Raw genomic sequence first — 25,396 nt, 5'->3', positions numbered from 1 at the left:
TGAGCAGAATAGCATCTCAGAATGCACAACATGTCGAACCTTGAGGCGGATGGGTTACAACAGCAGAAGACCATGTTGGGTTCCAATTCTGTCAGCCAAGATCAGAAAACTGAGGCTGCAGTAGGCCTACCATTTATGTTCCTCAGCAGAAATACAGATTTGTTTGACCAGGTGATGTTTTTCCAATTGTCTACTGTCCAGTTTTGGTGAGCCTGTGCTCACTGCATCCTCAGTTTCCTGTTCTAAACTGACAGTAGTGGTACCCGGAGGGTCTTCTGCTGCTGTAGCCAATCCACCTCAATGTTCGACGTGTTGTACATTCAGAAATGCTTTTCTGCATAGCACTGTTGTAACGCATGTTTATTTGGGTTAATGTCACTTTCTTGTCAGCTTGGACCAGTCTGACCATTCCCCTCTAACCTCTGTCATTAACTAGACATTTTCGCCCACAGAACTGCCGCTCGCTGGATGTTTTTTGTTTTTCGCACCATTCTCTTTACACTCTAGATACTGTTGTGCATGAAAATCCCAGGACATCAACAATTACAGAAATATTCAAACCAGCCCGTCTGGCACCAACAATCATGCCACAGTCTAAATCAGTGAGATCACATTTTTTCCCCATTCTGATGGTTGATGTAAACATTAACTGAAGCTCCTGACCCATATCTGCATGGTTTTATACATTACACTGCTGCCACACAATTGGCTGATTAGATAAATCGCATGAATAAGATGATGTGCAGGTCTACCTAATAAAGTGGCTGGTGAGTGTATATCTATCTGTCTTGCTTTCTACCAATTAATTAATTTGTATGGTTTATCGAAGGTTTCTGACGGAATAAAACCTTACAAAACTCTAGAAGGAACATTTGCCACCATGTTTCTTATGCAGCGGGTACAGTTGTAACATTGGGTTGCATCTTCCCCCCGTTGATCACCTTGCATGTTTGCTTAATTTTCCTCAGTGACCTTACATCCTAATATGTCCCACATGTCTAACAGGGGGCTTACTGTTAAAGGCTTTGAAAACACCTTGCTTAAGATATGCTACACAATGATAGATCTTCTAAAAGTATTCTAAGCTGGAGAGCTGGAGGTTCTGGTCTGGTTACATGTGATGTTATTACAGAAAAACCTGAATGAAATTATTTGAAACAAGTTTAAAGAAAACTGCACTCGAAGTATAAATGCCTCTGGTGCATCCTTGTGTGTGTGTAAACTGTCTGAGAAAATATAAACAAGGCTTAAATGCGGCTTCGTGTACATTGTGATTGCAAATCACTCCAGTTTTACTATATAGTAATGGTAAACATTATGTGTTTCTTAAGAATTTAGGACAAAAACATTATTTGGCAAAATAACATTGTAATAAATAATCATTATAATAATATAATTCAATATAATATTCAGATTGGATGGGTTAAAAAAATATATACATACTTTAGACAATTATTCATATTTAAAATATGATTATTCAAGTCATTCTACATATTTCTATGTTTCAACATGAACAAACTAAAGATGTATATGTATTCAGCTTGACAATTAAATCATTAAATGCAATTCTTTGTATGACAAAGCAAAGTTCACTATGAAGTCATGGAAATGCATCATCCCAAGGAAAGGTTGTGCAAGACCAAGGTGATCCAGTGACACATTGAGAGTCATAGGTTGGTAACTTTAAAAGTCATCTATTTTCAAAATAATAATGAAGTCTCTAGTACAAATTAGGGGGGAAAAAAGCACAAAAGAGGAAGTACTTCCACTTTTGAGAAGCATTCCTCTTTTTGGCCAAGGGCTGAACATCTATTCAAAGCCTAGTGATCTTTTGTCCATCTCAACATATCGGTAGGCTATATCACAGGACTGTATCCTGTGGTTAGGGCCTTGGACCTAGGCTCAGGATGAATTATATGCACCAGAAAAATTGGAAGACACTAACACTCTCTGAACCGCAAGTTACATAATCAATCCAAAGCAACCAAGCAAAAGAAGAGCCAATTTCAAAGTTAATGTTTTAAGATGCAACTAATAATGTTTTTAAACAAAGATTATACAAGTTGTTTACAATTTGTACAGATACAAAATCTGTACATTCTGTCATTAAAAGACAAAATAGTCAAAATCACAAAATTGTCAATGGAATAAATCTGAGAATATCTGATTCAATAACGAAAAGTATCAGAATGAATAGACAAAAAAACAAACAAACAAACAAACAAACAGGACCAGTTAGAAATGTTTCCTGGTTCCTCCCTTCAGCTTTGTAAAAGATCTCCATTTCAACCAAAGCTAGATCATAACAGCACTACCAACCTAAACATGATGGGTGGCAATGTTTATTTTCTCATAGTGCACTATTAGAGATAATGCTTTCTTCTCATGAGGAACCAGTCACGTGCTGGACATTCGATAATGGCAACCCAGCCACGAAGAGTCGTGTAGCTATAAATATAGTGGGCCTGCCCTGCTGGCTATTAATGTTGCAGTGGCAGCAGCACTGGCTCCAGTGAGCTGGCAGGGGATCAGATCCCTATCTGGAGACATGTGATCTCAGTAAATGAGATCATAGCACTGCAGAGTGGTAGTGTGTGAGTGGTGGCTACGTGTCAGTGTGAATAAGAGATGCACTTATGTTTATGTTTGTGTGCGAATGGCGATTCATGTCAGTCAACCTTCCGGGCCAGTGATCAAATGGATGGATGCACCAAGGATTTGTACAAGCTGCTCATCCTTTTCATTCAAGGGCTTAAATGGATCCAAGTTCAGCCTTCTGGCTCCATAACATGTATGGTAATTACAATCGAAATGGCCGGGTGTAGCACTCCAACCCCAAAACTCTGAGATTTAATCCAATATAACCTTATTCATAAAGCAAGAGATAATTTATTTCCAAGAGGGGGAGACACATTATGAGCCATTACGCAATAAGTAAGAACTTACAGAACTTGTATGCTGCTGAGATAGATGGCAAACAAGACTAGCACTGGACGATATGTCGAATATACACAATATTAGGGCTGAACGTTTTGTGCGGATATCGATTTGCAATTATTACAAAACAAATATTGCGATTTGAACTGCGATATGATAAATATATATATATATATATATATATTTAAAGTGTGTAACTGATTCCTTTTAACCAAAATGAAACAATGTTTTGCCCATGCTCCACTGTCAACCAGAAATACTGTTCTAGAAAGGGTATTCACACTTGAGTCCTCTTAAAAAGAACCAAACGAAATAAATTTGTAAACAAATTATTTATATTATTCAATAGTAATTTATTTTTTAAATAATTTTATATTAATTGTGTAACATGCTCGAGGCATTGCTATGGAGTCAGGTTAAAACCTCAAGTCTTTATTTTGGCAGAAGCGTTTATTTTGGTGGAAAATGAAGGAACTGAAGTTTCTGTAGTTGTTTGTAGTTGAGTTGACTACAGCATTTTATTGCAGTGAAATGCCCCCTTTCTGTCCACAAAAACCAGTGTCATGGGGTTATTTTAGATTTGTATTGTAAATTGTAGTGGCCAAACATGTGAAATTATGCAAAAGTACAATTCAATTAAATCTGGAGCACTTTAAATATAATGCGCTCATTGCAGGTTATCACACCGAACCGATCTCAGAGCACATCTGTGTCGCTCAAGGCACCAGAAAGATAAAAATTAGTCTGTATCGAGCACAGAACCACTCTGAAACCACTGAAAACACACATGAAATAATCTGAACCCATTTACATGTATTCAAGAAAGCACTAAACATTAGACAAAACAACTGTGCACATAAGCGGAAGCGCGTTCAGACTATTTATTTAATTAAATCACAGCTCTCGCGGTTAGAAAAACGCACTGGGTCATATTGTGATTTCATTTTGATACATTTTTTAGCCCTACACTATATATTTGCAATGATTTTTCAGGCAATTTAAAATTAAGCGTGTACATTAAAATTAATTGAGTACCGCGATGAAACAGAGATGTTTCAATAGAGTCTCTGATTTAAACTTCAGTAGTAAAAATGGCGTTAGACTTGGTAAGTTCGATTCATTCCATGAATTAGTTCAAAATGGGTTTCAATGAATCAATTCCAAAATCTGATTCAACAATTTGTTTGCATCACTGAAAAATGTTAACGGAAGTTTCCAGTATATTAAAATGTTTAAGTAAAAATGTATGTATAGGTATAAATTGCTGTTAACTACACATTATTATATTTGTGCATATAAATGAAAATGAATATACTGTATATAATTTAGTTTAAAAAAAAAAAAATGTAAAATTTGGAAAACATTCTTTGTAGATTTTTACTGTATTTTACTTCTTGCATTAACAATTTTAATTGATTTTGTTAATATGATGGTTTCTTTGAAAGACAATCACCCTTTTAGGTTATATACACACACACACACACACACACACACACACACACACACACACACACACACACACACACACACACACACACACACACACACACACACACACACACACACACACACACACACACACACACCGATAAGCCACAACATTAAAACAACCTGACTAATATAGTGTAGGTCCCCTCGTGCCGCCAAAACAGTGCCAACCCGCATCTCAAAATAGCATTCTGAGGGGGCCTGGGTAGCTCAGCGAGTATTGACACTGACTACCACCCCTGGAGTCACGAGTTTGAATCAAGGGTGTGCTGAGTGACTCCAGCCAGGTCTCCAAATCAACCAAATTGGCCCGGTTGCTAGGGAGGGTAGAGTCACATGGGGTAACCTCCTTGTGGTCACGATTAATGGTTCTCACTCTCAATGGGGCGCATGGTAAGATGTGCGGATTGACTGTCTCACAAGCGGAGGCAACCGAGACTTGTCCTCCGCCACCCGGATTGAGGTGAGTAACCGTGCCACCACGAGGTTACCGAGCCACCTACTAAGTAGTGGGAATTGGGCATATTCTAGAGACTGTTGTGTGTGAAAATCCCAGGAGATCAGCAGTTACAGAAATACTCAAACCAGCCCCGTCTGGCACCAACAATCATGCCATGCTCCAAATCACTGAGATCACATTTTTCTCCCATTCTGATGGTTGATGTGAACTATATTATATATATATATATATATATATATATATATCACACACACACACACACGCAGCCAAAAGATTGGAATAAATGTACAGATTTTGCTGTTTCGGAAGGAAATTGGTACTTTAATTCACCAAAGTGGCATTCAACTGATCACAAAGTATAGTCAGGACATTACTGATGTAAAAAACAGCACCATCACTATTTGAAAAAGTAATTTTTGATCAAATCTAGACAGGCCCCATTTCCAGCAGCCATCACTCCAACAGCTTATCCTTGAGTAATCATGCTAAATTGCTAATTCGGTACTAGAATATCACTTGCCATTATATCAAACACAGTTGAAAGCTATTTGGTTCATTAAATGAAGCTTAACATTGCCTTTGTGTTTATTTTTGAGTTGCCACAGTATGCAACAGATGCCAGTCTGCTGCATACTGTGGCAACTAAAAAATAAAAATAAAAAAACAGATTCAGGGGTGCAGGCCTTATGGGAAGAATTGCAAAGAAAAAGCCACTTTTGAAACAGAAAAACAAAAAGAAAAGGTTAGAGTGGGCAAAGAATCACAGACATTGGACAACAGATAATTGGAAAAGAGTGTTATGGATCTTAAACCCATTGAGCTTTTGTGGAATCAGCTAGACTGTATGGTGTGTGAGAAGTCCCCAACATGACAGCCATATCTATGGCAAGTGCTACAGGAAGCGTGGGGTAAAATGTCACCTGAGTGACTGGACAAACTGACAGCTAGAATGCCAAGGATCTGCAAAGCTGTCATTGCTGCACGTGGAGCAATGAAGAGCTGAACTCTGAAGTAGTTTAAGAAGTTCTGAATTTTTTTTTTTTTTCACGTTATTAATGTCATGACTATACATTGTGATCAGTTAAATGCCACTTTGGTGAATAAAAGTACAAATTACTTTCCATAAGAGCAAAATCTGTACATAACAGCTTTGCAGATCCTTGGCATTCCAGCAGTCAGTTTGTCCAGATACTCAGGTGACATTTCACCTCACGCTTCCTGTAGCACTTGCCATAGATGTGGCTGTCTTGTCGGGCACTTCTCACGCACCTTACAGTCTAGCTGATCCCACAAAAGCTCAATGGGGTTAAGATCCATAACACTCTTTTCCAATTATCTGTTGTCCAATGTCTGTATTTCTTTGCCCACTCTATCCTTTTCTTTTTGTTTTTCTGTTTCAAAAGTGGCTTTTGCTTTGCAATTCTTCCCATAAGGCCTGCACCCCTGAGTCTTCTCTTTACTGTTGTACATGAAACTGGTGTTGAGCGGGTACAATTCAATGAAGCTGTCAGCTGAGGACATGGGAGGCATCTATTTCTCAAACTAGAGACTCTGATGTACTTATCCTCGTTTAGTTGTACATCTGGCCTTCCACATCTCTTTCTGTCCTTGTTAGAGCCAGTTGTACTTTGTCTTTGAAGACTGTAGTGTACACCTTTGTATGAAATCTTCAGTTTTTGGGCAATTTCAAGCATTGTATAGCCTTCATTCCCCAAAACAATGACTGACTGATGAGTTTCTTTTTTGCCATTTTTGACCTGATATTGACCTTAAGACATGCCAGTCTATTGCATACTGTGGCAACTCAAAAACAAACACAAAGACATTGTTAAGCTTCATTAACAAACCAAATAGCTTTCAACTGTGTTTGATATAATGGCAAGTGATTTTCTAGTACCAAATCAGCAATTTAGCATGATTACTCAAGGAAAAGGTGTTGGAGTGATGGCTGCTGGAAATGGGGCCTGTCTAGATTTGATCAAAAATTACTTTTTTCAAAAAGTGATGGTGCTGTTTTTTACATCAGTAATGTCCTGGCTATACTTTGTGATCAGTTGAATGCCACTTTGGTGAATTGAAGCACCAATCTCCTTCCGAAACAGCAAAATCTGTACATTATTCCAAACTTCTGGCCGCCAGTGTGTGTGTGTGTGTGTGTGTGTGTGTGTATATACACACACATACACACACACACACACACACACATATATATACATATACAGTTGTGCTCAAAAGTTTGCATACCCTTGGAGAATTGGTAATATATGTACCATTTTTTAAGAAAACATGAGTGAGCAGGCAAAACACATTTCTTTTATTTCTCATGGGATTCATATTCAACTGTAGGTTATAACAGAATGGCACAATCATAAACAAAACATGGCAACAAAGAAAAACAATGAAATGACCCCTGTTCAAAAGTCTGCATACCCTTAGTTCTTAATACTGTGTATTGCCCATTTAGCATCAGTGACAGCGTGCAGTCTTTTGTAATAGTTGTCTATGAGGCCCCAAATTCTTGCAGGTGGTATAGCTGCCCATTCATCTTGGCAAAATGCCTCCAGGTCATGCAAAGTCTTTGGTCGTCTTGCATGAACCGCACATTTAAGATCTCCACAGAGTGGCTCGATGATATTAAGGTCAGGAGACTGAGATGGCCACTCCAGAACCTTCACCATTTTCTGCTGTAACCACTGGAGGGTCAACTTGGCCTTGTGCTTAGGGTCACTGTCGTGCTGTAAAGTCCAAGAGCGTCCCATGCACAGCTTTCGTGCAGAAGAATGCAAATTGTCTGCCAGTATTTTCTAACAACATGCTGCATTCATCTTGCCATCAATTTTCACAAGATTCCCTGTGCCTTTAGAGCTCACACACCCCCAAAACATCAGTGAGCCACCACCATGCTTCACAGTGGGGATGGTATTCTTTTTCCAAACAAAGCGCTTATGGTTGTGACCATAAAGCTCTATTTTGGTCTCGTCACTCTAAATTACAGTGTGCCAGAAGCTTTGAGGCGTGTCAAGGTGTTGTCGGGCATATTGTAACTGGGCTTTTTTGTGGCATTGGTGCAGTAAAGGCTTCTTTCTGGCAACTCGACCATGCAGCTCATTTTTGTTCAAGTATTGTCGTATTGTGCTCCTTGAAACAACCACGCCGTCTTTTTCCAGAGCAGCCTGTATTTCTCCTCAGGTTACCTGTGGGTTTTTCTTTGTTTCTCGAACAATTCTTCTGGCAGTTGTGGCTGAAATCTTTCTTGGTCTTCCTGACCGTGGCTTGGTATCAAGAGATCCCCGAATTTTCCACTTCTTAATAAGTGATTGAACAGTACTGACTGGCATTTTCAAGGCTTTGGATATCTTTTTATATCCTTTTCCATCTTTATAAAGTTCCATTACCTTGTTATGCAGATCTTTTGACAGTTCTTTTCTGCTCCCCATGGCTCAGTATCTAGCCTGCTCAGTGCATCCATGTGAGAGCTAACAAACTCATTGACTATTTATACACAGACACTAATTGCAATTTAAAAAGCCACAAGTGTGGGAAATTAACCTTTAATTGCTGTTTAAACCTGTGTGTGTCACCTTGTGTGTCTGTAACAAGGCCAAACATTCAAGGGTATGTAAACTTTTGATCAGGGCCATTTGGGTGATTTCTGTTATCATTATGATTTAAAAAGGAGCCAAACAACTATGATAATAAATGGCTTCGTGTGATCATTATCCTTAAATAAAGGATGGTTTTTTGCATGATTAGTCATATTTTCTAAATCAATGGCAAAATTTCACAATTTCTGCCAAGGTATGCAAACTTTTGAGCACAACTGTATGTATTATATATATACTATATATATATAAACACTACCATTCAAAAGTTTGGGGTCACTTGCCTGAAACATTTTTCATGATCTTAAAAACCTTTTGATCTGAAGGCGTATGCTTAAATATTTGAAATTAGTTTTGTAGACAAAAATATAATTGTGCCAACATATTAATATATTTAATTACAAAACCAAAATTTTACTAAAAAAAATAAAAAAATAAAAGTTTTTGAAATGGATGACTTGGACCGAATAATTAAGAAAAGCAGCCACTAAGTGCCCAGCATACAGATGGGAACTCCTTCAATACTATTTAAAAAGCATCCCAGGGTGATACCTCAAGAAGTTGGTTGAGAAAATGCCAAGGACATTTCTGCAAAATCTAGGCAAAGTGTGGCCACTCTGAAGATGCTAAAATATAACATAGTTTTGATTTATTTAGGATTTATCTCAACATAATTCCCATATTTCCTATTCTATAATTCCATAGTTGTGATGACTTTACTATTATTCTAAAATGTGAAGAGAAGAAAAAATAAATAAATAAAGAATGAGTTAGTGACCCTAAACTTTTGAATGTTAGTGTGTATATATATGCCAAAAGGCTAAAAAAATATATTTCTTAGCTAAACCCCAGGGCTAAACACAACGGTGGTCAAAGACAGACGCAATGCATCTTTATATGTTGGAGACTGACGCCAACTGACAGCAAATCCACAGAACGACTAATAATGCCTTGTGTAGTGTGGAGTTCCCCTGAGTAACCACTCACCCCCCATACCCTGTTAATCTCAATCCCATCTTAGACCCTCCTTTTTACTGTCACAAGCTGCTAATAAGTGAAGCAGCCACATCAAAGGCTGGAGCTCACCGCCCCCATAGTTCTCAGCACACAACTTAAGGAAGCTCAGTCTCACACAGGATGAGGAGGTGGCGGCTTTTCACAAATCATCTAACACATGATTCTGAAAAGGCTGCGATGCTTACCTGAACTTCCGAGCTGTTTATAAAATCTATACTCCAAATGGAGCTGTGGCGCTCTAGATTTGATTGGCTCCTAAAAGAGAAAAGAAACACAAAGACTGGGCATTAGAGGATTTTGGGAATACAGTCAGCAAATCCAAAAAATATAAACAAACATACAAATGTGAAAATAATCTTCAGCTTTAGGCTGGTAAAATCTAAAGATCATTTTACATCACATAATTGCTAGATAAATAAAAGCACACAGAGTAAATCAACACTGAGCTTTATCTGTGCATCTATGATAAGAATGACATAATCTTCCTATAACTGAGCCACCATGCTAAAAACATAAAATGTTTATCAGATGTATCTTACCACAGCTCTTCTAGAGAAATCATAAAGTCATTACATAACTTTGCTTTTATTTTGCACAACTGTGTCCATCATCAGCTTGGCCAACAGAGCACATTTTTACAATTTTTTGTCTTCACATTTCATAGGTCACATCATTATTATGTGGATTTTTTTCATAGGTCACATGCATACATTTTGGGTGTGACAACCACACTTAAATGCAGGACTGAATCCCTAAATTATCATTCCATGTGTGCGGAATACTTAGTCACTTCCTAAATCACTATGGTTGACACACTGATAACCATAACAATGTTTGACATCAAGAAACATAGGCCCTGTTTACACCTGGTAGTAAGATGTGTTTTGGGCATTCAAATCACAAGTGATTTGTGATTTGTTATAGGCTGTTATAAAATAATACGTTACAAAATGTACAAAATATTGCATAATCAAAATATAATGCATCATATTTTGTCATTATGTGAAGATTCGCTGCCCAACTCTAAAAGAATGTGCACAACGCGCCTGTCTGTTCTTCCTTCAGGTTACCATAGTAATCTTAGTAAGCATGCACCAGTTTTTTTTTAGTGACTGTCTGAACCGTCTATTTTCAAATAACAGGAGTCGCCATAACCATTGCGTTGTGTTCCATTTAGCTGTGCTCTGTCTAGCTGTTTGAAACACTTGCCTGCTGTACACTGCCACAGGCACCTGGTGTGTGTGTGTGTGTGTCACCAAATGTTCGCCCTTGTGAGGAAAGCCGTGATGCTCTGTATTGTTGTTGCTGTGATTCATGAGTCACATCATGCGTGATCACTATCGATCATCATTTGCATGATCAATCATTGCTACCACGTCCGAGTAGCCTAGTACTCGTGCCCAACCCTAGTGAAAAGGACTTAAATATTGATCAGTTTCTCACAAAGCGATCATTTTGCTTAAGACATTAATCACCGGAGTCTAATAGATTACTTTTCGGTGGACATTCCACCGAGATTGCCCTGCTGTCTGTCACTGAGACAGGTTAGAGCTGCATCTAGATCATCCATCCTTATTCTACTGGACCTATCTGCAGCCTTTGATTCAGTCAACCATCAGATCCTCATGTCCATCCTCTCTACTCTGGGCATCACAGGAACTGTGCTTGGCTGGTTCAAGTCCTATCTCTCAGGTAGGTCTTTCAAGTTAGCCTGGAGAGGTGAGAAGTCCAAGTCACATCAGCTACTTACTGGGTTACCCCCTCAGGGCTCAGTCCTTGGACCACTTCTCTGTATACACAACATCACTGGGAGCCATCATTCAAGCACATGGGTTCTCTTACCACTGCTACACCGATGAAACTCAGCTTTACTTATCTTTCCAGCCCAATGACCCCATGGTGATGGCTCGAATCTTGGCCTGTTTGGCAGACATCTCGGCCTGGATGAAAGATCATCACCTGCAACTCAACCTAGCAAAAACGGAGCTCCTCGACTTTCTAGCTAACCCTGCTGTGGAGCATAACATCTCCTTCCAGCTGGGCTCATCTACAAGAACACCTTTCAAAACGGTCAGAAATCTTGGGGTAGCCATCGACAACCAACTCAATTTCACAGATCATACCTCAAAGACAGCACAATCATGTAGATTTGCACTCTACAACATCAGAAAAATAAGACCCTTCCTCTCAGAACATGCCACACAACTCCTTGTTCAGTCACTTGTCATAACTAGACTGGATTACTGTAATGCTCTCATTGCTGGCCTTCCAGCATGCGAAATTATGCCTCTGCAAATGATCCAGAATGCAGCAGCACGTCTGGTCTTCAAAGAACCAAATATAGTGCATGTTACACCACTCCTTGTCTCTCTACACTGGCTGCCAGTTGCTGCAGGTATCAAGTTAAGTTCAAGGCTCTGATGCTGGCATACAGAACAGTCACTTGATCTGCTCCAGCTTACCTAAAATCATTCCTGCAGAGCTACGTTCCCACCAGAAGCCTGCAGTCCACTAATGAGTGGCGCCTTGTTGTACCAACACAAAAAGGCAACAAATCACTTTCCTGGACTTTCAGCTTCACTGTACCATCCGTGAAGTACACTCACTCTCCGTCTTCAAAAAACGGCTAAAGATACATCTTTTCCATGAGCACTTGTCCATGCATGTATAAAAAAGAAAAAAAAAAATTATATATATTCTTGTTGCACTATAATCTGTCTTGGATACTATTATTCTGATGCGATTGAAACTTTGTAATGCTGCACTTTTCGTACTACTGTCTCCTTAAGATAAATCATTTATTATGTATGATTCCTCGTTTGTAAGTCGCTTTGGATAAAAGCATCAGCCAAACGAATAAATGTAAATATTTTACAATGACTGCCTGTGCTTTTTGAAGCTTTAAAGTGTTGATCACCACCCACTTGCATTTTATGGACCTATGGAGATGAGATATTCTTCTACAAGTCTTCATTTGTGTTTTGCTGAAGAAAGAAAGTCATACACATTTGGGATGGCATGAGGGTGAGTAAATGATGAGAGAATTTTCATTTTTGGGTGAACTAACCAAACTCTGTGCGTACAGAAATAGATTAAGAGGTGTGACAACCCCATTTAGCTGCAGTGTGCAAATGGACCATAGAGAAATTGTTGAAAAATGTCAGGTGACCCTGAATTTTGATAAAACATCAAAATCTGGGACAAGAGAGGTGGCACATTTGCTGTGCTGAAAATTGAAATGGGATGAGAGAAGAGAAGAGAAGTTAATGCCAACAACACAACTGTATCAGTTCTCATGGGCCAAGCTAGCAGAGAGTGTGTGGTTACCCTCCCACACTTTCTGCTGTAAGAATCCACCCCTGCACACTTTATAAAAGTTGAGAGAGACTGCTTGTAAAACTTTCCAGTGGTTAATAGCCTGTGACAGAGAACACACTAAACAAGTCCTCAATCAGGTCTGGCCTGGGTGTTCAGCAGACTGGCCTCTTGATCTCCCAGGGCCTGCTAACACCCAGTGCACCCATCTGAGCACAGATGCGTAAGCATACCCAAGCCCAGGGTGATGAAAACATGACCTTAATGGTGTATTTGTGGCTGTGTGATTAAAGCTCTCGAGTGGTAATAAAGTCATGGGTTCAAACCTAGGTAGGTGTGACCCATGAACAGAGAGAGCCCCATAAACCCAGGTGTCCTTGAATAAAGCACTTAACTACAGGCTGCTCCAGGGGGATTGTCATTGCAATTAGTGCACTGATAGTCGATTTGGATGACGAGCATCTGCAAAATGAGGAGTAGCCTGTTTGGAAGGTTAAAATGGGAAATCTTTGATATAAACTAGGGTTCTGTGATAGCAAAAAAAAAAATCTCAATATTAAACATATATTGCAATATATATAAGCTTGTTTTAAAATGGCTTAAAGGGTGTTTTACACATAAGAGGAACCATAGAAGAACTCAAATACAGTAAAAATCTAGCTAAAATAATCGAGGCATGGTTTCCTCTGTTAGAACTGAAGATAAAGAATGATATTTGTTCACATTTTTTTATAGTATATATTCCAATCTAACAATACACAGCAATAAACAACTTTTATTGTATAACTACTTGTATAATTATACTAAAATATTTTAGTATAGCCGTAGCCGCAGACTGGTAAGAGTACCCAAGATAACCCCTGTCCACCATTGAAAGTGCCTACAATGGGCACGTGAGCATCGGAACTGGACCTTGGAGCAGTGAAAGAAGGTCACCTGGTCCGCTGAACATCAGGTGGACGGCCGTGTATGTGTGCGCCATTTACCTGGGGAAGTGATGGCACCAGGATGCACTGTGGTAAGACAACAAGCCATTGGAGGGAGTGTGATGCTCTGGGCAATGTTCTGCTGGGAAACCCTGGGTCTGGCCTTTCATATGTATGTCAATTTGACACGTGCCACCTACCTCAACATCGTTGCAGACTAGGTACACCCCTTCAAGGCAATAAGTATTCCCTGATGACGGTGGCATCTTTCAGCAGGATAATGCACCCTACCACAGTGCACACATTAGCTGCATTTACATCAAACTATTTTTATGCACATTTTGAAATTGCACATAAGAAATCCTGAATGGAAACGCTTGATATGCGAATAAACTCTTAAAATTTGCATAACATTTAATGCGCTAGGAGGTGGATTTTTTGAGTTTCACATTAGTTAAAATGCACATTAAAGTGATCAGCTTATTCGCATGAATGATGACGCGTCATGACCATTTGCACAGCGGTCTTGCTTACACCGAAGGTTTCACCAACAACTCTGTACAAGTTGCAATGCCCTCGTCGGATGGTATGTGTGCAAGAGCTTGACGTGACTGGCTCAACGAAAGGCCTGACAATGGCACATAATTCTTCAAACGTAGCCCTGTTTAATCGAAAGCGCTTCACCAACAGATCATCATTAAAGTGGGTCCTCACAATCCAACAGAACTGTTTTGAGTGTGGGCGCTCCTAGGTATATGGAGGATGTCTGCGAATGGAAATAGCCATTTGAGCCCTCATTATGTGAGCTATTGCACTTATTCTGCGACGTCTCTTGGCAGCATTTATTAACATAATGTACAATAGCTTTATTACAGCAAATACAACTCTCCCTGAAGCAAAGAGGTCATTCAGCTGCTCCATGACAAAAAGGCAGGCTCTCTCAAGATAATGTGCATGTTACAGTTCATGGAATCACGTGACGTTTCGCATTTTCTTTAGTCAAATTTTCAGAAATGCACATTAAAAATTCAAAACATTTTGATGGAAACCCAGCTATTGGGCCTCATTTATGAAACACCAGCAGAACAAATATTTGTGCAAATTGTTCGCAAGGCTGTTCTGATGTAAATTCTCAGATTTATGAAAGTTTTTCATATTTTCAAAACGTTAGTTGGTATGAACTAAATTCACACCTGCTATAGACCACGGGTAAGTCGTGCGTAAGACATCTGAACGTGCTGTGTTCTTTCAGGCAAACTTGTCATGAATATGTTTTTATAGAAGTGAAATTAAATAATAATTGACTAATAAATAGTGAAATTAACCTAAAAAAAATAACGTAAATCAGTAAAAAAAAAAAAAATAAAATAAAAAATTATTATTCATAGCCTATACTTATATAGAAACATTTCTTAGTGCTTTAATAAATTTTTTCAAAGTATATTTTTTTTCCCCAAACCTGCTTATCTACAAACCTGCAGAAGTGCTTGACATGGGGTGAAAGGTTCATGGAAGACGCAGTTTGCGTTTGATTTTCTCAAAAAAATTAATGCCCTCTAACGTGACTGGTTGGACATGTTTTTTATATGATATGAGCTCTATAATTTAGGTTTCATAATTTAGTACAGGCATCGGTAAATCACGTTCAGTTGATAAAGTGTGGTCAAAGCTAATGTTGATCAATCCATAAATAAACATCGCGAGCAAGTGCGTACACAATACAATGGGGAAAAATAGAAAAGTACATTGTCATATAGATTTCAAATCTGAAATATCTTACAGCATTTCGGTCAAAGATCTTCTTCAGGCATTCTATTCATTTCTGATGTTTTACAAATGATTCTGGCGATGCACTGCGAACTGAACCAGAGAAGGTTAATGGTGGTGGACATCCTCCTCCCGGCATGAACTGAAATTTTTTTTACAGTCATGTCAAACCATTTTTACTGACTTCTTCAACTGTTTAAATCACAAAAGATAGTCATATGACAGCAAAAACATGAAATGACATTAAGTCCTCACTTTCTTTGATACGCTATTGTGCTTGGTAAATCAAAATTTTACGATGTGAATGCACTTCATTCATAAAAATGATTCCATTACTGTTCCACATAGATGTTAACAGCATTTACCAGCGAGTCTGGTGGCTGCCTTATATGCCGTTTTCATGGGCGTGGATTATAATTTTGAATGAACGTACACACGCCCCCTCTTTACAAATGTTTGGAATTCACTAGCACACACATCTTTTACTAACAAATCTGGGGAGTACAAAACATTTGTGAATACGGCGGAAAGTTTTTGGGAAGGTCCATTTTACGTGCAAATTACTCTGAATTCATCATATATTTACGAAAGTTTCATGAATGTGGCCCATTGTTTGGGAAAGGTTTGAGGAACATGATGAAGAGTTCAAGGAGTTGCCCTGGCCTCCAAATTCCCCAGATCTCAATCTGATTGAGCATCTGTGGGATATGCTGGACCAAAAAGTCTGATCCATGGCAGCTCCATCTCACAACTTACAGGACTTGAAAGATCTGCTGCTAATGTCTTGGTGCCAGATACCACAGGACACCTTCAGGGGTCTTGTATAGTCCATGCCTCGGCGGGACCAGCTGAAAGGTGTTTTGCGCCACCTACCGTACCAGGGTAAAATTGCTAGTCAATTAGCGCCACCTTTTGTAAAGGCATGAATGTGCTAACCACGATTATTTGCCTTGCTTTTAATGTGAAAGGGCCATTCGCCAGTGATTCGTTTGGCATTATCACATCTCTGGTGTGCAAAGGCCTTAAGAGGGCTTTCTGCTCTGGGTCTAATGGTTCAATATAGATGATGTTACTCGCTCTGAAAACAGGCAGACACAGCAGTGCAGAGCTGCATCTGTTCAGCTGTGATGTAACAGTGGTCTCACACATACACACACCACATTTTCCAGGAAGAAGAGTGAAGGGATCACACAGAGTACACACTTCAGAATGTCCATTATAATCTCACAGTTTAAAGGAAGTGGGGGAAATGATGTAAACTTCTGGTAAACAACTAAACATGCTTGAAATAAAACATTAAGCAACTAGTCCAAAACAGACAATAACTATAAAGTAGAAATAACTTTAAGTCATAATTATGTAGAGAACTAAGTGCTAACAGTCTGTAAAATTAATAACGACTAACCACTGTTACACCATGTTACCTGTAATTGTGTGCTTTGTGTAAATGTGTTAAAATCCAGACTGGTGAGTTACTTCTGTCTACGACTGAAACATTCCCTTAAAGGGTTTTCTGTAGCTCAACTGGTAGAGCTTGGTGCTAGCAACGCCATGATCATGGGTTTGATTCCCAGGGAACACAAAAACTGATAAAATATATACCTTGAATGCACTGTAAGTCACTTTGGATAAAAGCATCTGCCAAATGTATAAATGTAAATGTTTAACAGTGTTCTGTTAAATGAGGTGTAGATGATCTAAAGCAGTTTGTGTATTCTATGCAAACTTTCAACACACTAAGTTTCTGTTCATGCAAATAAGCAACATCATGGATCTCTGGAATAAACAAAACTGCAGTCGCACAGATTCTTACTGAAAGCACTGTATCCACCCTGCCCTTCTCAAATACAAGAAATCAAAGCCCTGTCCCAACAGTCATGAAAAGCTCCACCCAAAACCACAAACTTGACCAAGACAGAAGCAAAGAGTTTTACAACAAAAAATTGGGGTGTAGACTACTAAAACAGTCTACACAGTGCCATTTTTTTTTGGTCCATGTAAATCGCTGTGCTAATGAAATTGTGTGTAATCTTAAAAAATAAATTTTCATTTTATGTCATAAATTCTTCTAATCCTGAAACTTTGTTTATTTGTAGGTTTCTTTTAGATAAGTCTCAAAGTTTTAAACTCACAATGTGTTTATGTTTGCCCACAGGAGTTGCGTGGCGCCATATGGGGGTCGGACATGTGAACGGCGAAGGTCGTGGCGGACTTGGAGGATCTTGCGGTAATACGTCAATCGATCACTTCAAAGGCGAAATTTTCACATGTGGTCACAAGAATCGGGGATGTCGAGAAACGGATCAATTATCTGGAGTCATTGGAGAGGGAGTTAGATGCTAATCCACTTGCAACCAAGGCAGATTTGGAACTCGTTTGGGAAAAGTTGGAAGACCTTGAGAATCGTAATCGGCGAAACAACATCCGAATTGTTGGAATTCCTGAGCATGAGGAAGGCCGAGATATGATGAAATTCCTAGACGAGCTCTTCCAGAGTCTGCTCAACATAACAGACCATAAGCTGGAAATCGAGCAAGCTCACAGAGTTCTGGCTCGGAGATCCGCTGAGGGAGACAGGCCAGGATCAATTCTGGCAAAATTTCTGAGATCATCCAATAGAGATCGCAAGGCGAGGAGTAAAGGAAGGCTTTCTTGGAAGAACCACAGCATTTTCTTGTTCCCAGACTTTGCGAATTTATCAAGAGAGAAATGTGATCGATTCAAGGAATGCAAGAAACTCTTACATCAATGGAAGATCGCTTTTGCACTGATGTTTCCGGCCAGATTGAGAATAGATACTAAGGATGGCCACAATATATTTACATGCCCACAGAAAGCATTGTCTTTCATAGAAGCAATGGGGTAAGCCATTTGGTGTTTCTCACATTTCCCCCAAGTGAGCTTGACTCGCTGAACATACACTTGACTGTCTGAGGAAGCTGGGCGCTTTTTTTTTGTGTGTGTGTGTTGGTTCCGCCTAGCGGCTGGAGTTTGTTTTGTGTAGTAACACACCTTCAAGAAACTCCTGCATCGACGGAGGATCGCTTTTGCACTGATTTTCCCGGCCAAACTGAGAATAGATACTAAGGATGGCCACAAAATATTTACATGCCCACAAAAAGCGATATCTTTCATGAAATCAATTGACTGAGGAAGTCATGGTGTGTTTCTCACGTTGCTCCCAAGTGAGCTATACACGCTGAACATACACTTGACTGTCTGAGGAAGCTGGGCGCCTTTTTGTTTCTTTTTGTGCTGGTTCCGCCTAGTGGCTGGAGTTTGTTTTGTGGAATAACACTCCTTCGGGACAGCTGTGGATGAATCTGCATGTTCCTTGCGTTTATGCCTCCTATTGGCTGGAGTTTGTTTTGTGGAGTATTTTTTGCAGGACATTGGAAGGATTAGGTCATCTGCTGCACTCATGAACAGCCGGCTCAATGAGCATTCATTTGACTGTCCGAGGAAACTGAACAGGGTTTTTGTGTGTGTGTGTGTGTGTGTGTGTGAGAGAGAGTTGGTTCCGCTAGTGGCTGGAGTTTGTTTTGTGGAGGAACACGCCTTCGAGACAGTTTTGTGAATGAATCTACATGTTCTTCGTGTTTATTCTGCCTATTGGCTGGAGTTTGTATTATAGATTTTCTTCTGTTATGTAATTCTATCTCAAAACATTTGTACAGAAGCACCGGACTCGAGCAATCCGATGGCAAAGTTGTCCCGGGGATTCTCGTAGGCGTACATGGACTGTTTGAGTTTAGACGGATGGCGCTGTCATGTGCAGAGTTAATTCACAAGTTTTTCTTTTTTCTGTTTGTTTGGTTCTGGGGAAAGGTCGGGGTTTGACTGTTGCACTAATGTTGGAATGTGGTTTTTATAATTTTACTTTTGACACACAATCTATTTTTCTAATATGTCAAAATGTCAAATGTTAATATGAGTGGATTGTCTCTCTCCACATGGAATGTGAATGGTTTGGGGCACCCCATAAAAAGAAGGAAGGATATTTCTTTTCTTATAGTGTTTCGTCAAGAAATGCATCTTTCCCCGCAGGAAGCTGAACATTTTGGGAAGATATGGGGTGGACGTTTCCTTTAGTGCTGGCTCAAGTAAGAGCAGGGGAGTCATTACATTTATAAGCAAACATCTACAATTCAAATATCTCAAACAGATTAAAGATAAATTAGGAAGAGTCATTATTGTTTTAGCAGAAATTCAGGGGCAAAGGTCGATTTTGGCTAATTTTTATACACCTAACGCTGATGATCAGGGCTTTTTTAGATCTTGAAGGGATGTTGCAAGCCGCTGGCACCCCTCATGATATAATATTGGGAGGAGACTTCAATCTATTGATGGATTCAGTCCTTGATCTTAGTGAAGCAAAAGGGTGTAAGCCCCCTAGAGCAACATTGATGCTTCACAGGATGTGTAAAAATCTTGGTCTTACAGATATTTGGAGACTTTTGAACCCATCTGGTAGGGACTACACATTTTTTTAATCAGTCCATAAGACTTATTCTAGAATAGATTTTTTTTTATATCCAAGTCCCTCATTTCATCTGTTGTTGATTGTTCAATTGGAAACATCTTAGTCTCAAATCATGCCCTGGTGAATTTAGAGGTGCTGACACATAAGAAGAAAAAGAAATCATATAGTTGGCACTTTAATGTATCCCTTTTGCAAAATCCTGATTTTCAACAATTGTTAAAGGCTGAAATCAATGTTTATATGGAGACTAACTGGTCCTCAATATCCTCTGTGGGCGTGGCTTGGGAGGCACTTAAGGTGGTTCTTAGGGGTCAGATCATACAGTATGCCTCATTCATCAAAAAATCCAAAGCATGAGAACTCGTGGAGTTGGAAGGGAATATTAAAAGTGCCGAGGCAGAGCTGAAGTGCCGAATGTCGTCCGATGGCCTCAGAGAATTGACCCAATTGGAAAACAGATATAATACTATTTTGTCGCGGAAGGTGGAGTTTTGGCTATTCAGGGCAAGACAATCATACTTTGAGTCTGGGGACAAGGCAGGGAAGCTTTTGGCTAGATATATAAAGCAGAGAGAGTCTTTTTCTACCATTCCCTCTGTGAAATCTGCTGGTGGTGAAATTTTTACCTTGGCCATTGATATTAATAATGCTTTTAAAGAATTCTATCTTGATCTCTATAGTTCCACCTCTTCATCTACTGATGGGATATTAGAAATTTTGTGGAACCATTAGAACTCCCTAAACTGACGACTGAGCAAAAAAATTCTCTTGATTCTGAGATAAACTTGGAGGAGCTTGGCGAGGTAATTAAGGCCTTGGCTATAGGCAAGTCTCCAGGGCCAGATGGCTTTGTTGCTGAATTTTTTAGATCTTATGCTACAGAACTGGCTCCACTTTTGTTAGAAGTTTATACAGAATCATTAAAGAATGGAAAGCTTCTGCCAACCATGACAAGCCTGGATCAGTCTGATTCTTAAAAAAGACAAAGATCCAAGCGAGTGTAAGAGTTATCATAAAATTTCCCTGATCCAGCTAGACATTAAAATATTGTCAAAAATTTTGGCTAACCGATTAAGTTATGACATCTCTTATACATAAAGATCAGATGGGGTTTATTCAGGGCCGCAGCTCTTCTGATAACATCAGGTGTCTCATCAATATCATGTGGTCAGTTGCGAATGAGCAGACTCCAGTCACGGCCATCTCACTTGACACTGAAAAGGCATTTGATATGGTAGAATGGGATTATCTTTTTAAGATTTTGGAAATATATATGAAATATTCGGGAATACTTTTATTGGATGGATTAAGTTACTTTATAGACACCCGGTAGCGGTGGTACAAACAAATGGATTCATTTCAGATTATTTTTCTGTGGATAGGGGCACCAGGCAGGGTTGCCCTCTTTCCTCATTATTGTTCTGTCTTGCCCTGGAACCATTAGAAGGGAAGATGATTTTCCAGGGGTGGTGGCAGGAGGTGTGGCACATAAGCTTTTGCTTTACGCAGATGATATTTTATTATTCTCTCCGACCCCACTAGATCTATGCCTTGCCTCCACAGAAATATTAATTATTTTTCTAAGTTTTCAGGATACAGAGTTAAATGGTCTAAATCTGAAGCTTTGGCACTGACAGCATACTGCCCAGCATACAACAGCTTTCCAGCCGGGTGTCTTTCAGTGACCCAAACAGGGCATTAAGTATTTGGGCATTTCATTCCCAGCAAATTTGTCTGATTTAGTTAGAGTAAATTTTGTTCCCTTAATAAAAAGGTTTGAGCGATGTGGGCAGGTGGGCTTCATTACATTTATCTATGATTGGGAAGGTTAATGTTATTAAAATGAATTGTACTCCAAAATTTAACTACCTGCTACAATCTCTCCCTGAAGATGTCCCCCTCTCTTATTTCAAGCAATTTGGTAGCATAGCGAAGTCCTTCATTTGGAATGGTAAGTGTCCCAGATTACATTTCAAAAAGTTAAATAGGCCGATTGACAAAGGTGGGCTAGGCCTACCCAAGATTTTGTTTTATTATTATGCATTCGGTCTCAGATATTTGGCTCATTGGTCGATTCCACCTGAGAGAGCCCCTCCCTGGTTTGGTATTGAACAAAGTTCTTGCCCCTATTTTGCCATTGCAAAGCCTATCAAACTAATCGGAGAAGTTACACCCCCTTATCTCGCATTTGCACGCGGTATGGACAAAAGTGTCCAGAGTGTTTAACTCTGACATTTATTTAAATGTTGCCTCGAGCATATGGCAGAACCCAAAATTATGTATTAATAATTCCCCTCTCTGCTGGTCAGAGTGGATTGTGAGGGAGGTTAATATGCTCCTTGACCTATATGAGATTGGAGTGCTGAGATCTTTTGAAAATTTGGTTCAACATTTTGGGATCCCCAGATCTCAGTTTTATAGGTATTTACAACTGTGCCACCTGCTCTGTACTATTTTTGGGTTACCTCAAACCCCCCCCCCCCCAAGCAGCAGATACTCTGGGAGTGGTGATTACTGGTTTTGGAAAAGGTCATGAGGCATCAGTGTATTACTCCCTGCTAATTCAGAGTCTGGGGGACAGAGCTTTAACTTCTATCAAGAGATTATGGGAGAAAGATTTCAACTTGGTATTGGAGGAGGCAGTGTGGGCTAGGATTCTAAAAAGTCTGCAACTAGAGATGCAAGGGTACGCCTTATGCAATTCAAGATTTTACACAGATTTTACTGGACCCCCTCTAGATTATATAGGCTTGGTCTTAAAGACACACCCACCTGCTGGCGATGCCAATCGGAGGATGGAGACACGGCCCATGTTTTTTGGTGGTGAATTGAGATCCAGGAATTCTGGTTGAAGATTCAGAGTTTTGTGTGTGACATGGTGGGCACTCGGGTTCTTTTTGCCCCAGATTCTGTGTTTTGGCAATGGGGCGGTCATCGATATGGGGAATAGTCACATAGAGAATTGGGTTCTGACCTGTGTGATGATCACCAGGCAGATTATTTTGAGGGGTTGGAGGTCAGCTGTTGCGCCCCCATTTTGGGAGTGGTGCACTGAGATAGGGAGGGTGGCGGCTTTTGAAGAGGTGTCATTTGGAAGACTGGGTAACTTAGATTTGTTTGTTGGGAAATGGGGCCATTTTTTTGAGTTTTTGGAGGGCTCTTGGGGTGGGGCGTGGAGAGAGTAGTGTAGTTTTGGTTGAGTATGATTATTATATATATATAATATTTTTTTTTGTGCGTGTGTGTGTTTGTTTGCTTTTTTCTGTATATTTACTCGTGTGATCACGGGGATGTTTGTTGTTGGGCGGGGTTGGAGATTGGGAGGGCTGGTTGTGGGGTTTAAATGTTTGTGTAATATATATATATATATATATATATATATATATATATATATATATATATATATATGTGTGTGTTTTGCTTTTCTTTATTATTGTAAGATTTAATAAAAAAAATTAATTACAAAAAATAATGTAGTTTTGAGTCACTATCATTGTGCTTAAGAGAACCTGTGTTCTAGGTTGAATTTCTCAAGCAATAAGGTTATCTTATTTACTCCAAGTGTTGTTCAAAAGCAGCAAATAAAACCTGAAAATGTAGAGTTTCATCCACTCAACAGCGCATTGCAACTGACACAAAGTGTACGTGCTTACTCTATTTTATCGAAGGGAGGGGTTGTAAACTTAAGAGTTTTAAAAAGCCCTTTCAGAGGCTGAGCAAATACATTTTTTTTATTTTTTTTATTTATTTTTATAATGTGTGTGCACCAATTATACACTCACAATAAGACCAGGAACATGTATTAGGAAAATTAAACAAATGTTGATATGGTAAATGTTGATTTCACGTTGACTTCAAAAAAACATGAATTATATTTAGTGTTTCCCATTAATTACCTAGACTGTGGCGGCCTGTCTAATTTGTCCCGCCAGTTTCATATTGAACCGAAAATATTTTTACACTACTCATAATAACATAAAAGATCTCTAACGTTGTGTTTTGCACCCTTGCTTTGGCAAAGCATCTCTCACTCCCAGTCAGTCAGCCTCAGCCCCTCCCCCCGCTTTACGTGCACATGCTCACACAAACACACTGGAACCGTTAACGTTATTACCAGCGGCTCTGACATCGTAACTATTTTCAGCATCTGAGGAGCAAGTTCAACCCAGGTAACCACTTTTGCTTCATTTTTTTGATTGCTCACAAGGCTCGATATTAAAGCTTGTCTGAGACAAGTGGATTTTTGAAGGGGCAAGTGAAAGAGAATTTTACTTACCTGACCGGAGAAGCAGACTGATTAAAACGTCAAAAACAAAAAAAATAACCATATATATCTGTGATAGCCTAGGCCTATGTCACTTCTTAGAAAGTTCATATTTTTATTCTGCTGTTGAAAGTAATCAAAAGCAAGTAATTTTATAATTCGCAAGCGATCTAGTAACAGCTGCGCCCTGTTTTATTGACAGGAGGCCTATGTGTGTGTGTGCTGAACATGTGCGTGCTCTGAAAATGCTCATGTTAATGCGCACCTGAACGGTCAAATACATTTCAAAATTCCACCAAAATGCCCATCTTGATGAGGTATTCATGTAAACACAGAGAGTGATGTCAAAAGTGAACGTAAACAGTGGAGAAAAAAGCAGATTTGTATTAAACTGTCGGACTTGTAGTATAAATGTAAGCTAATAGACCTGCTGCCGTCTAGTGTGTCATTACAATAATCAAACAACCATAACAAGAAAATAAAAAACACTCACTACTCTTGACTGGGTAACTTTAGTAGCCTTAAAAAGTTTTAAATGTATTATAATCATACAGTGAAGACCAGTAGTAGTTTTATGTTGCATTTCATTCTGAATGTTTACTTGAATACTTACTGCCTACTGCTGTTAAAAACTTTTATAGCTGTTAAAAAAGCACTGAATTCTTAATTTATATTTTGTGTTCTATTATTTTTAATCTGTTTCTATTCATTGCTGTTTCTTATTGTCATTTTATAACTGACTGTTTACTAGTCTTGAATAATTAAGAACTTGAAACATTCTTCCGTAATTAACATATTAGTTAGTGTTATTATTTGTTGTGGTTTTGAAGATGGTATTGAGAATTGTCAAATTTCACTACCGACTACAGAGATTTTGGTATTGTGATAATGTGTAGCCTTTATTGTACATGGTAGATCTTGCTGCAATAACATGATGAAAAAGTAGATCTCATTCCATAGAACTATGAGCATCCCTGCTGTTAATGGTGCTGAAGCCACTTTTCTTTATTTGACTACCATACGTGACATAAAATAATTATCATATGACAACAGTCTCCTCCCCTACCCAGTGCAGTTTACATTTCGGTCGCAGAGAATTGAGTTGACTGCATAGGTACACTATTAGGTTTTCATCGG

General features: G+C 39.1%; 1 protein-coding gene across 3 annotated transcripts in view; it reads right to left on the bottom strand.

Annotated features, from left to right (window-relative positions):
- Nucleotides 1-25,396, bottom strand: part of LOC127415275 (casein kinase I-like) — a 79,161-nt gene that overhangs the window by 33,000 nt on the left and 20,765 nt on the right. For all 3 annotated transcript variants that reach the window (XM_051653968.1, XM_051653967.1, XM_051653969.1), the window contains one exon: nucleotides 9,690-9,759. In XM_051653968.1, the coding sequence (XP_051509928.1) occupies nucleotides 9,690-9,759 (70 nt within the window). The remainder of the gene's footprint in view (nucleotides 1-9,689; nucleotides 9,760-25,396) is intronic.

This window comes from Myxocyprinus asiaticus, chromosome 24 (assembly GCF_019703515.2).
Source record: "Myxocyprinus asiaticus isolate MX2 ecotype Aquarium Trade chromosome 24, UBuf_Myxa_2, whole genome shotgun sequence".
In the NCBI taxonomy this organism is placed as follows: Eukaryota; Metazoa; Chordata; class Actinopteri; order Cypriniformes; family Catostomidae; genus Myxocyprinus; species Myxocyprinus asiaticus.
The sequence above is the reverse complement of the archived record's forward strand: the minus strand, read 5'-3'. Positions and strand labels throughout refer to the sequence as shown.